The sequence below is a fragment of the Telopea speciosissima genome, chromosome 3 (genome assembly GCF_018873765.1).
Source record: "Telopea speciosissima isolate NSW1024214 ecotype Mountain lineage chromosome 3, Tspe_v1, whole genome shotgun sequence".
NCBI classification, from domain to species: Eukaryota; Viridiplantae; Streptophyta; class Magnoliopsida; order Proteales; family Proteaceae; genus Telopea; species Telopea speciosissima.
The window spans coordinates 61,430,520-61,444,278 of NC_057918.1; the positions used below are offsets into that span (position 1 = coordinate 61,430,520).

At 41.1% G+C, this 13,759-nt stretch overlaps 1 protein-coding gene across 1 annotated transcript; it reads right to left on the reverse strand.

Moving 5' to 3' along the window:
- Window positions 1–12,105: 12,105 nt before the first annotated feature.
- On the reverse strand, window positions 12,106–12,549 carry LOC122655381. Its single transcript, XM_043849579.1, has one exon. It carries the CDS (start codon window positions 12,547–12,549, stop codon window positions 12,106–12,108), a length of 444 nt encoding a protein of 147 aa, XP_043705514.1.
- Window positions 12,550–13,759: the final 1,210 nt, after the last annotated feature.

The window sequence follows — 13,759 nt, forward strand, 5'->3', positions numbered from 1 at the left end:
TGGATAGGATTACATTTTTCTCTATACTTTCCAATACTCTGACTATGGCAGCATTCGTATGTAGTACTCGCATACTACCAGACTTCCAATGGTATACATATTGGATTGCTTTTTTATTTTCATTATGGATTTTTGTTCATGGGATTGCATCTTTCTCTGTACTCCTATAAAGTTTGAAAGATCAGATTAGTCACAAGTCGGCCAGATCGGCCAAAATCATATCATTTTCTCGGATCGACCGAAGGGTGTTGCTCCAAACTTCAAGTTTCTAGGATCGACCAAGGGTGTCTTTCCACATATCATTTTCTCAGATCAATCGAAGGGTGTCCCTCTTCCATTTTCTAGGATCAACCAAGGGTGTCTTTTCACATATCATTTTCTCAAATCGACCAAAGGGTGTCGCTCCATAATACCGACATTCGTGATCAGCCAAATGGTGTCAAATCACTCCCATATCTCTCGTGACCGGCCGAAGGGTGCTGAATTACTCCCATATCCCCCGTGATCGGTCGAAGGGTGCCAAATCAATCCCATATTCCTATGATTGGTCGAATGGTGCCATATCACCCTTATACATTTGTAATGATCGAGTTGGTGTCATATCACCCTCATACATCTGTAATTGGCCAAGCAGCACCAACTCACGCCTATTATCCATCCTTCCCCAGTGAAGCCAATACATCTATAATCAGTTAAGTGGTGCCATGTCACCCTTGTGCATTTGTGCTCGACCGAAGGGTTCCTAAATCACTAATGTTTCAATCATTACCAAAAGACATCATTCCTTCCCCCTCAGTTTGTAACCAAAGTTCGGCTGGTGAGGAGTACTAATGTCATTTGACCACTAGTATTACCTTTGATCCTCAATCATATAAAATCTTTAGGTCTATAGCCGTGGGGCTACCAATAGGGAGTACCATCTAAAACCCTAAAGGTTTGTAGCTAGTCAGACTACTAATAGGGACTGTCATTCAAAAAAGAAATCTTAGGTTTATAGCCGTAGGGATGCCAATAGGGAATATCCTCTGAATCCCTTAGGCTTATAGCCGTGGGGCTGCCAATAGGGAATATCCTCTGAAACCCTTAGGTTTATAGTCATTAAGTCTGCCAATAAGGAGCGTGATCTGAAACCCTTAGGTTTATAACCGTGGGGCTTCCAATAGGGAATATCCTCTAAACCCCCTAGCTTAATAGTTGTGGGGCTGCCAATAGGGAATATCTTCCAAACCCACCATAAGTAAATAACCGTATGAATGCTTTTTGTGGTGGATCATATGAAAATTACCAATCTACATATTTTCGGCCTTATGGAAGGTAACCTACATATTTTTGACCTTTTAATGGGCCATGATTTAACCGATTGATTTTTTTCGAGTTTGGTTTTATTGTTCGTAATTTTGCATTGCACCTCTGACCCCTGAGCAGGATGCCAATAGTACATGATCTAGCTAACAAAATCAGACACTCTTTTGTCTTTGACTCGTTGCCCTTTGACTGGCGCACAGGCCTCAGCCAAAGAGGGGCATTTTATAGATATTGGAATTTGTCACCCTCCTCGGACGATGATGACAACAAGACGTGGATTGAAGTAATACCTCTAGCAAGAAGGAGTCACCCCACAACCACCTAGACTACCCTACAATGAACCCGATAAGGTTTGAATAAATGACAGTGCAAAATATGCTCAAAAGGATCTGAGAATCCATTTATGGATTCACGGATCTGTGGAACCTTTCATGTATCCATGGAAGCAAAAGTGGATCCATTTATGCCAAAATATCTCCAAAATATCCTATTTTGAACCCTATAAAAATCCCCTCATATTGAATTGTAATCCAAATCTCTCTGCCCTATAGCTATTTTTAAGTGCCTTTCACTTGTTTTAGTGTTAATTCGACGCCCTGATGTCCCTTTCCCTTGCGGATAGTCCCTTGATGTCCTAAATCTACAAGAGTGGAAACTTACCTGATTTGGCCGTGAAGTGTGTGTGTGATCCATTTCTAAGCCCAGCCGTTTTTAGGAGGTATAGTCCTTCAAAAGAGAGAGAAATAGTAAATCCTCCTCCACTTGAGCCGAGATTTTGCCCAAATTTTGTCAACAAAGTGCGCCCAATAAGTCGGAGTTCTACTAGAATTTCTTTAACAAAGTTTGTCCGATAAGTTAGGGTTCTGCCTAAATTTTGTTGACAAAAGTTTGTTTGATAAGTTGGGGTTCTGTCAAAATTTCATTAATAAAGTTCATCCAATAAAGCTGAAGTTCCATTGAAATTTCTTTGCGAAAGTTCACCCAAGAAGCAAGGGAACCTTCCCTTTTCAATCCTCATTGAGGGTCATACTCATGTATGTTCATCTCTCATTTCATTTCAAATTTGGAATAATGTAGGTATTTAAAGTAACGTATTTTAGTGTAAATATTAGTGTGTTTACATATGATTAATATAAGACTTGTATCATACTCGCATATATAAATATTAGCCTCGCATGTTGGTATAGGACATTTGACGGGAGAATATATGAACCTTAGCATCTAGCAGAAAGACTGGCTCATCCGGGCTGAGTGGGTGCATAAAGCCTTCCCATCTCCGTAACCTGACTTCTCTTACCTATAATCTAGCTAGACCCTATGAAATCATTCATAGCCCTATCTTTTAATCGGAATTTGGGCTACCTATACAGGGTTCTAGGCCCATAAAAACCTGGGTGGCGGCTCCTTTTACTTTTAAATTGTGCATCTCGCTCCTCCCATGTTTCATTTGAGTCACTAATAATAGGGATCAACCTCGAAGGAGGCGCTCCCGACACCCACAAAGTTTCTACTCCCACTTGAACCTTACACTCTATTTTGCTCAAGTCATGGACAAGGTTTCAAGTTCATGGATCGACTTTATGTTGAAGGACGATTGTGAAGCCTTGGGAAGAGTGCATCTTTAACATTTGATGGAGATGAATGCTATGGTTTTATCCTAGGATTTGACTCATGGAGCTTCATGCTTTTGGAATACGGAATTACATATGTTTCGATTCAGCATTGCTGAGGTATGTCCTACCTATGAAGAATTTCGTGTCTACTTTCTTTCTCCTCGTCATGGAGCTATGATTTGTCCAAGCTTGAAGGATAACTATTCAAAGGACATTATGTCCTTCTTTGGGTTGGAAAAGAACCGTTTGCCCCACTTTGTGAATGGTTCTCATATTGATGTTTTGGCGGTAATTCGCCTCTTTGTGGGTCAACGTAGGGGTGACCATGCTTTCATGGAATGTCGGAAGAAAGCTTTCTTATTCTGTGTGATCTCTTAATTCCTTATCCTTCAGGTGCTTGTGGAGCCTAACTTTTACTAGTGGAGGTAGTCAAATGACTCTAACGGGGTTGTGACATTATTCACACTGTCCTTGCTGAAATGTTGAGGGGATTAGACACTTCGTGTGAGAATCATACTCCATATAGTGAGAATTTTTTTGGCAGCCTTCATCTTTTGCAGATATATCTTTTTCTCTCTTCTTTGTTGATTTTTGAGCCATGTGTTAAAAGTTACCCTTACTCTGTTCTATGGCAGGTGTGGCTTTGTGAAAAGCTAGGGGAGATTTCAAAATGAAGCATTATTATCTCCGCTCGGTGGTTATGAAGTATCATCATTGGGACACTGAGGAACATGATATTTCCTGCATTTCTTCTAATGATATTCGTTGGAGGTGTTTTTGGTGGCCTATGGATGCCTCAGTGTTGAACTCCGCTGGATGTAACTATGTTCGCTTGATGGGATTGTCTCATATTTCTTTCTATACACCCAACCAATTGCATCGACAACGTGTGCTGATTCAAGATGTACTTGGAGAGTTGGTGAACTTTTTCCCACTTGAACAACTGGATGAAGAGTTGGTGAAAAGGATCGCGAGTTTATGGCGATTGAAGACAATCTTGAAGAATGTGGATCCTTTGGAAGAACATGGAATGACGACTGAATATGCATCGTGGATAAAGTCTCATGGTGTAAAGAATGACAAAAGGATTAGAAGGGAGCTGACATAGGAGAAAAGAGAGGCTTCAAGTTTTTCAATTTCTAAGCATTCTAGAGAAGCCGATGAGGACAATGGTAAAGACATCGATGATCCTTTAACCCTAAAGGCAAGGATTGTCAAGTTGCAAAACATCCTAAACTTTCATCATTAGAAAAGTTTAAGATGTTAATTTTGTCAATTTCCTTTTTTATTTGAACAATTTGCTTTGAAACTTGCATTTGCATTTATTTTGAACTTGTGATTGAACTTTTTATTTTTGTTTTATTTTTGTGGCCGAACTTGATGTTATTTCACCAAGCTGCCTACTTACCCTTAGGTTTTAAAGGGATCAGGTAAAGCATAGTTCCCTCTTAGGAAACTTTCTAAATATAGTAGTTCTTGAGCTAATCCTAGTTTGTCAATTAAGGGAATTCATTCCCATTTAGATCCACCACTCGAACTGCTTTTTCAGGTAATATCTCTCTGATGATGTAGGGGCTACTCCAATTGGGCCTGAACCTTCCTCGTGGATCATGTATATGTGCTCTTTGCTCTTTAAGCACCAAGTCACCAATGGTTAGTTGGCGTGGTACCACCTTCTTGTTGAACATTCGTATCATCCACAGTTGGCATTTCATCATGTTGTCCATGACGTGCAGCCATTTGTAGTCAATGAGGTTTAATTCTTGGAGTCTTTTCTTGATCCATTCTAATTCTGAGATCTTGTTATCCCCCAAGATCCGTAGAGATTGGATCTCTAGTTTGACTGGAAGGATAACTTCCATCCTATAGACCAAAGAGTAGGGTGTTGCCTCAGTCGAAGTTTGGATGGATGTTCTATATGCCCAAAGTGCATAGCAGCTTATCAGCCCAATCGTTATGCTTATCCGCCATTTTCTGTATTATCCTTTTGATTTTCTTGTTGGCCGCTTTCACTGCTCCATTGGTTAGAGGTCTATAAAGTGAAGAAATATGCTTTTGAATGTTCAATTTATCATATAGTTTCTTCAATTCACCTCTAAAGTGGGATCCTTGATCTGATATGAGCTCGTGGGGAACCCTATGACCCTATATCTACAGATGATGTTGTTGCTTATGAACTTGACCACCTTGGCCGCTGTCAGCATAAGATTGTACTTCTACCCACTTGGTGAAGTACTCAATGGCTACTAGAATGTACTCATAACCATTGGAGGAATTGGGGGTTACTTGTCCAATTACATCTATGCCCCAAGCGGCGAATGGCCAAGGTGAACTTAGAGTGTGCAATTCTGATAGTGGTGTATGTATCAGATTACCAAATATTTGACACTTGTGACTCTTTTTCACGTATTGTACGCAATCTGCTTCCATGGTATTTCATTAATAGCCTGGCCTAAGGATCTTTTTGGCCATCATTCTTGCATTCATATGAGGACCACATATGTCTTCGTAAATTTGATCCATGATTAGTTTTGCTTATTCTTCGTCGACACATACCAATTGTACCCCACCGTAGGACTTCTTGTAGAGAATGTCTTCTATTAGAGTGAATTGACTCACGTATCTTCTCAAGAAGTGCTTTTCTTTGGTTGTCGCATGCTCGGGGCATCGTCCTTTCCTAATGAAATCAATGATGTTCCTGTACCATGGTCGTCCATCAACCATTAGGGAATGGATGTGTTTAGCATACACTGGTTGATGTCTTTGTTTAATTAAGAATGGATGTACTTTGGTTTCCAACTCCATCTCAACCATGAATGCAAGGTTTTCCTATGCATCTGCAAACTGGTTGTTATCCCTTGGAAGATAAGTGAAGGAGATTTCTTCAAACTCCATAGTTAAAGTATCAACGTGCTCTTGATAGGGTTTCAATTTCTCATCTTTTTTTTTTTTTTTCATTTTCCTTGCATTTGGAAAATGACCAAGGAGGAGTCCCCGTAGACTTTTAGTCTTTTGAGTCCTATTGGTAAGAGTGCCTCAAATCCTATGGCGCAAGCTTCATATTCAGCGATGTTATTTGTACATTTGAAGTTTAGCTTAAATACCTAGGATATATGACATCCATAATAGGTTATTAACAGTATATATGCTCCGCAAACCTAGTGATTTGCTACTCCATCAAATGGTAATTGCTAGACCATGTCCATGTCTTTAGGTTCTTGTTGTGGAATGTCTTCATAGGGAAATACATCCTCCAATGATTGGGTTTCAAGGGTTGGATGTGCCGAGAGGTGATTAGTGATCACTCATCCTTTGATTGACTTTTGTGCTACATGCTTGACATCAAATTCGGACAATATTAGCAACCATCATGCTAATCTCCCAGTTAGAGTAGGTTTCTCAAATAAATACTTGGTCGGGTCCATCCTCGAGATCAAGAGTACTATATGGGCTATCATATAATGCCTTAGCCGTCTAGCGGCCCAAATTAGAGTTGTGCAGACTTTTTTAAGAGTCATGTATCTAACCTCATAGTCCACAAACTTCTTAATCAAATAGTAATTGTTCTGTTTTACCATCTTCTTGGTGTTGTGCCAACATGGCTCCCATGGTAGTATTTGTCACTGATAGATATAGTAACAATGGTTTCCTCAGTATTTGGGGGCGCTAGTACTAGTGGGTTTGCCAAGTACACTTGGATTTTCTCAAATGCTATCTGACATTGCTCATTCCATTCCTTTGGTTCGTTCTTTTTTAACAAATTGAAAATTGGTTCGCACACCCCTGTTAACCAAGCAATGAATCTACTGATGTATTGGATTCTCCCCAAGAAGCATCTGATTTCTTTTTTAGTTTTGGGTGGTGGCATGTCCATAATTGCCCTGATTTTAGTGGGATCTACTTCAATGCCCCTGTGATTGAATATCAACCATAAGAGTTTTCCCACAGTGGTTCCAAATACGCACTTTTTGGTGTTCAGTCTCAATTCTTTCAAAGAATTTCCTTAAGGCTTCTACGTGTCCCTCATGTTCTTTAGATTTGAAGATCATTTCGTCAATATAGACCTCAACCTCCTTGGGCATTAGGTCATAAAGGATAGTGGTTGCCGCCCTTTGATAGGTTACCCCTACATTTTTTAGTCCAAATGGCATTACTTTGTAACAATATGTTCTCCATTAAATGATAAAAGATGTCTTATGCTTATCTTTAGGCGCCATCTTAATCTAGTTAACCCTAAGAACCCGTCCATAAAAGATAGAAGGGCCTATTTGGATGTATTGTCTACGAGTATATCCATGTGAGGTAGAGGGAAGTCATCTTTTGTTCGGGCGTTATTCAAGTCCCTAAAGTCTACACGGATTCATACTCGTCCATCTTTCTTAAGTAACAACACAATGTTGGCAAACCATTCAGGGTATTCTGTTACCTCTAGAAATCCTGCTTTGAGTTATTTGTCTTCTTTGATTTTCAAAATCCATTTTGGTCTCATCCATATTAATTTTTTTCACTCCAGGATATAAAGGTAGACGATGTTGGTGTCAATACCAGGCATGTCATCATATGACCATGTCCGTAAATTCTTTTAGAAGTTCAATCAGAGGCTAGGCCTATTGTTCATTCAATGTTGAGCCTTTTTTTTATTTATCTTGGCAATTTTGGTGATCTCAAATTAATGGTTTTGAAACTCTTAGAAACAGATTGAGTTTTCTTTTCTTCAGACTTTTGTATTATTTTAAGAGATTGGCTAGAGGATCATTGAGCATTTCGTCCTCATTGATGTAAGAAAGGAGAGGCATAATGCAGGCGGAAGAAAGTAATTCATTGAAGTCAAATTCACTGTCTAAATCAGACTCAGATATACTAGACTCAGAAGAACTAGAATAAGAAGAATAGGACTCAAGCTCAGACTCTGAACTGAAACTAAAAGAATTGGAATTGAAACTAGGACTAAAACTCGAACTATCGGCGTCATCGTAGAAGCGGAACTCCAAAAACTGGATCCAATTGGGTATAGCTCCTTCAGCTAGATGGATCGTTGCTTGCGGGTTTGGAACCCAATCTTCATCCTCATCTAGTACAGTGACTGCTCTTTCGAATAAATGTCAAAAGATGTTGCTTCATCTTGCCAATATTTGTTGGAATCCACATGATCTTCTTGAAAGATCTCCAACCAATCCACTTCATCTACAAAGAAGATTTCAAGACCTGACATTAGTTTGTGGGAGATTTCATTGTACCGTAGTTTATTAAATCCACAATAAGGGAGGGTATCCACTTCTTTGATGAAATATCTATTGAGGGTTCTTAGGTTGAGTGTAATGGGCCTTAGTTTTAGTAACTTTGTACTTTCTCATTCTCTTTTACTTTTTTGAGCCCTCCTATTGTAGTTTCTTTAGACAAGCCTCACGCTTTCTCTCTTTCTGTCATACCTCCACCTAACCGGGTCATTAATTATTTTAATAATGTAGGACCCACTGATGCTTCCATTGACATTGGTGATGTGTGAACCATGCTTGTTGAAGACCATGAGGTGAGTATTTAAGCCTACAAATATTACAGTTAAAATCCTTGAAGCTGTAGCTACTAATTAGGTACTGTAACATCCACCAGTCGATCCAAGCAGACAATCCATGATCATCCAGTGGTACTGTACATCAAATTACATTAATCTGCTGTGGGGCCCACATGCCTCATGGCGGGTCTTCTTGCTTGTGTCTCACCACATTGTGGGATCCGTCAAGTACTTTGTATACCTTACAGAGTGGAGATGGTGGGCCACCCAACCCGATGAGAGAGATTAATGTGATTTAATTATTAATGCTATTCAGGAAAAAAAGCCCCAATAACTTATAAGTATAAATAGGAAATCATCTCCATAATTCATTTTATTTCATATCTCAACCAGGATTTAAGCTCTGGAGAAAGAAGAGAAGAAGTGAGAGAAGACCTGGGCTTACCTGAAGGGGATTCTGCTGACCCGCTATTGCTTACTGCTTCAGCTGTTCTCCAACACAAGGTAGGAACCCTAGTCCTAGATTTTCTCTTTCATGTGATGTAATTTATGGGTTAATTTATGAATTAAACTTTAATCAATCTCTAAATTCTGCATGCATAGCTAATTAGCTATGGGAGTTTCATCTTTGACCTTTTTTGGACAGTTTGATCATATGATTAGTGCATTTCACTTTGAATTTGTCAAATTCTTGATTATTTACCTTTTATTTCATATTTAGAGTTTAAATCTATCAAATTCTTGTGTGTCATTGGGTGCCTAGGGTGGTATCTATTGATTTTACCTCGATTTGCATGCCATTGGGTGCCTAGGGTGGTATCTATTGGTTTTACCTCGATATGCATGCCATTGGGTGTCTAGGGCATTATCTATTGGTTTTATCTCGATTTATGTGCCATTAGGTGCCTAGGGTGGTATCTGTTGGTTTTACCTCGATTTACATACCATTAGGTGTCTAGGTTGGGATCTATTAATTTTACCTCGATTTGCATGTCATTAGGTGCCTAAGGTGGTATATATTGGTTTTATCTTGATTTATGTGCCATTAGGTGTCTAAGGTGGTATATATTGGTTTTATCTTGATTTATGTGCCATTGGATGTCTCGGGTGATATCTATTGGTTTTACCTCGATTTGCATGTCATTAGATGCCTAGGGTGGTATATCTTGGTTTTATCTTGATTTGTGTGCCATTGGATGCCTAGAGTGGTATCTATTGGTTTTAACTTGATTTGTGTGCCATTGGGTGCCTAGAGTGGTATCTATTGGTTTTACCTTGATTTACGTATCATTGGGTGCCTATGGTGGTATCTATTGGCTTTATCTCGATTGTGTGCCATTAGGTGCCTAGGGTGGTATCTGTTGATTTTACCTCGATTTGTGTGGAGCTTCAACCCTAAACAAGTAACGGCCTTACTCTACTATTTACTCGGGGGGGGGGGGGGGACAGGGCGAGCCAAAGGCTCACTTTCGCCCCTATGCACAATCAATATATATTTTCAAGAGAGAACTACTTCCTTAGCTGATCTTCATCTCTAAGAGATCTTCCAATCTATATTTTTTTTCGGACTTCTACAGTCGCATCGGGCAATTGATAAAAGCACCTAAACAAGTAGAACAAAGACGTAGGGTCAAGCAAGTACTTTTTCTATTAGAGGTGATAGTTTTTGGTAAAGTGAAAGATCCCCCCTAAACGAGTAAGGTGGGTGTAAGACCGACAGCCTCTTTGGGCTTTGGAACATTCATTTACTACATTCTCCCACTGGCCATCCTGACAACAGTTGGTTTATGGCACCGGGCTAGCATCGATAGAAGTGACTCTTCTCTCAACAGAAGTCATACACTTCTCTCTACTTTCCCCTCTCAATAGAAGCTGAATGGCGGATTCAATCGTAGCTTCGAGGGAAGGTTTCCCTAAAAAAAAGGACCCTACTTGCTTTGCGCTCCCTAAAGTCACGTTACATCAGTGCTTAGCTATCTATGTACGTCATACTTGGTGAAACCACCAGACTGGTCGTTCACCACTATCAACTCATTAGAATCATTTCTCAAGGAATCACTTATTTTGGCTCCATCTTTCCCTGTGTCTATTGAAGTTGCAATAGTTTGATTTCCCTCTGATCTGTCCTTATCCTTCCCCACTTCAGTAACAACAGTATTTATTAACTTCTCCAATCCAAGAGCATTCTTCGACGATGTTGCACGCATAACTTCCGGAGTTGATATGAGTGAGCTAGCTCATATTCATATCAGGGATTTGACTAAGCCTGGCATGAGCCTCGAGATAGGACGAGGAGCGAGATTGAGTTAATCTTCCGTGAGTGGGTTCATGAGCTAAAGCCTGTTGGGTGCCTAGGGTGGTATCAATTGGTTTTATCTCGATTTGCATGCCATTGGATGTCTAGGGTGGTATCCATCGATTTTACTTCGACTTGTGTATCACAAGGTACCTAAGGTGGTATCTGGGAGTCCTATCTCAATTGGTGTACCATGGGTTGCCTAGGGTGGTCTTTACTAGGGTTGCAATAGGGTCAGGTTGGGCCGTGCTTTATAAAACCTTGGCCCAACCCTGAGTCCCTTTAGTTAGGCCCAGACCCGACCCAACCCTGACTCAGGGCTTGAAAAATCTAACCCTGACCCACCCTCAAGGTCGGACCAGGCTGACCCTGATTGGCCCTGATCATGGGAGGGGGAAGGAAATGCATGGCCTGGAATGGGTCAGGGAAAAAATTATCAATTTTTTTATAAAATAACACTATAATAAAATGTATTATATCACTTATTATCTTCATATATAATATATTATATAACAAAATGTGGGTGACATTTAAAGTCTATAATATATTTATCATATTAATATATATTTTATAGTATAACTTAAAACAGGGTCGGGTCGGGCCAGGCTTAGTCTGGGGCCCCAACCCTGGCCCGACCCGACCCTGACTCAGGGCCAGAAATTTCCAGCCCTGACCCGCCCTCAGGGCCAAATATTTCATCCCAGGCCTTGTTCGGGCTTAGGGCAGGCTAGGGCGGGTTCAGGCTGACAGGGCCAAACTTACACCCCTAGTATCTATTGGTGCCTAAGAGGAAATCTAATATGATGGACAAGAATTCCATGTATGTAGAAAAATAAATAAATAAACGAAGAAATAAAATGGTCAGAGACATACTTGCTTGAGCTGTCCCTAGACAACGCAACAGAGATGATGCTTCGTGTCTTTCAGGGTTTCCCCTGAAGTGTACCATACTGCCCGACCGTCTGTGTCAGTGGTACCCAAAGAAGGACCCTGACGGCTGGCCCGCGCATGCTTACGATGACTCATCATGAACAAAGACTAAGATGAAAAAGAGAGAAATGGACTGAAAATGAGCCCTGGAGACAAAACGGCAGAGTTTCGCTACAAAATTTGAAGATGAAAATGGGGCGGGGGGAGGGCCTTCTCTTTTATAGAAAAGGCCCTGACCTCTGTGGTGCTGCGGTAAAAGAGTTGCACAAAAATTACCGCAATGCCGCATGTCCCGAAGCCGCAGAAGGTTCTCTACGGCACCGTGGTAAACTTACTGATATAACCGCAGCACCATGAATGCCCCTAGGACCAATTGCTTATAAAAACTGATTTTTGGCCCATTTTTTATTCATATGACTCCTATACGGTCGAGAGGTGCCGCATCACCCTCACATGATTGCATACGGTCGAAGAGGTGCCACCTCACCCTCACATGATTGCATATGGTCGAGAGGTGCCACATCATCCTCACATGGTTGCATATGGTCGACAGGTGCCACATCGCCCTCACATGATTGCATACGATCGAGAGGAGCCACATCTCCCTCACATGATTGCATACGATCGAGAGGTGCCACATCACGCTCACACGATTGCATATGGTTGAGAGGTGCCACATCACCCTCACATGATTGTATACGGTCAAGAGGTGACGCATCACCCTCACATGATTGCATACGGTCGAGAGGTGCCACATCACCCTCACATGATTGCATACGATCGAGAGCTGTCGCATCACCCTCACATGAATGCATACGGTCGAGAGGTGTCGCATCAGCCTCATATGACTGCATACGGTCGAGAGGTATCACATCACCCTCACATGATTGCATACGGTTGAGAAGTGCCACATCACCCTCACATAATTATCAGTTTTTATCGTATTTGATTTTAAGCGTGGTTTATCGGTCGATTTTCATCAAGATTAACCGCTCATGGGTTCGCATTGCAACTCCGTCGCCCTTGAGCAAGGCGCCAATAGTACATGCTCTTGGTGACAAAATCAAATGTTCTTTTGTCTTTGCTCTACGACTGTGATATAGATCTCGACCAAAGAGGGGCAAACTATAGACACTAAATTTTTGTCACCTCCCCAGTCAATGATGACAACATGACACGGACATAGGAATTGCATCCTGAACATAGGACGATCCCAGAAACCCCAAAAACCCCAAATCTCACCTATGGAAGAGATATATTACCGCAACGCTGCGGTTGTTAAACAATGGTGCCATGGACATGTGGGGGGAAACACACGCGAGCGTCAGCGTGGTGACGCAACCACATGGCCCTCACCCTCACAATAGAGAAGAAAAGAGGAGAGAAGGGTGGGAGAGAGAGTTCCCCACCCCATTTCCTTCAATTTGTCGCCTTGAATTCCCATTTTGCCGGGCTAGTATGGGTTGATAACCCTACTTGAAGATTGACTAGTTCATAACCATGTTTTCCTGACTTTTGGCCAATTGTGAGTGTTACACTGTCCGTATACAGATAACACAACCTTTCTCATTAGCCATTACTTTGCCCAAGTGACAAAGGCCCCTGACAGAAGCCATCGATTGGTCCGAATACGAGGAAAGCGATTCCACCATCCTTCTCCACCTGAGCCGGGAGACAGTTGACAGACAGAGTCCCTTGCACTTTCATATAAAGGTATATACTTGTCATATTCCATTTTGGCACAATGTAGACTTTTAATGTATATCGTGTTAGTGTATACATTAATTGGTACATTTCATGCATATTTTAACATGCAAAAGTAGGCCATGATTAGGTGCATGTAAATACCATGGACTTGATTTCTCATGTGCATATTATTTAGCCTCATATGTAGTTATAGAATTACTATAAAAGGAGATTATTCGATACTTAGCATCTAATAGAAAGATCAGTTCGGCCGGACGAGATGGGGTGTTAATACCTTCCCATTATCGTAACTGCCCCTTACCCAATCTCTGACCAGACTAGATGGAATCACATAGCTCTCTCTGTTCATTCAGATAGGGCTGCACCCATTGGGTCCTAGGCCCTAATCCTAGGCGG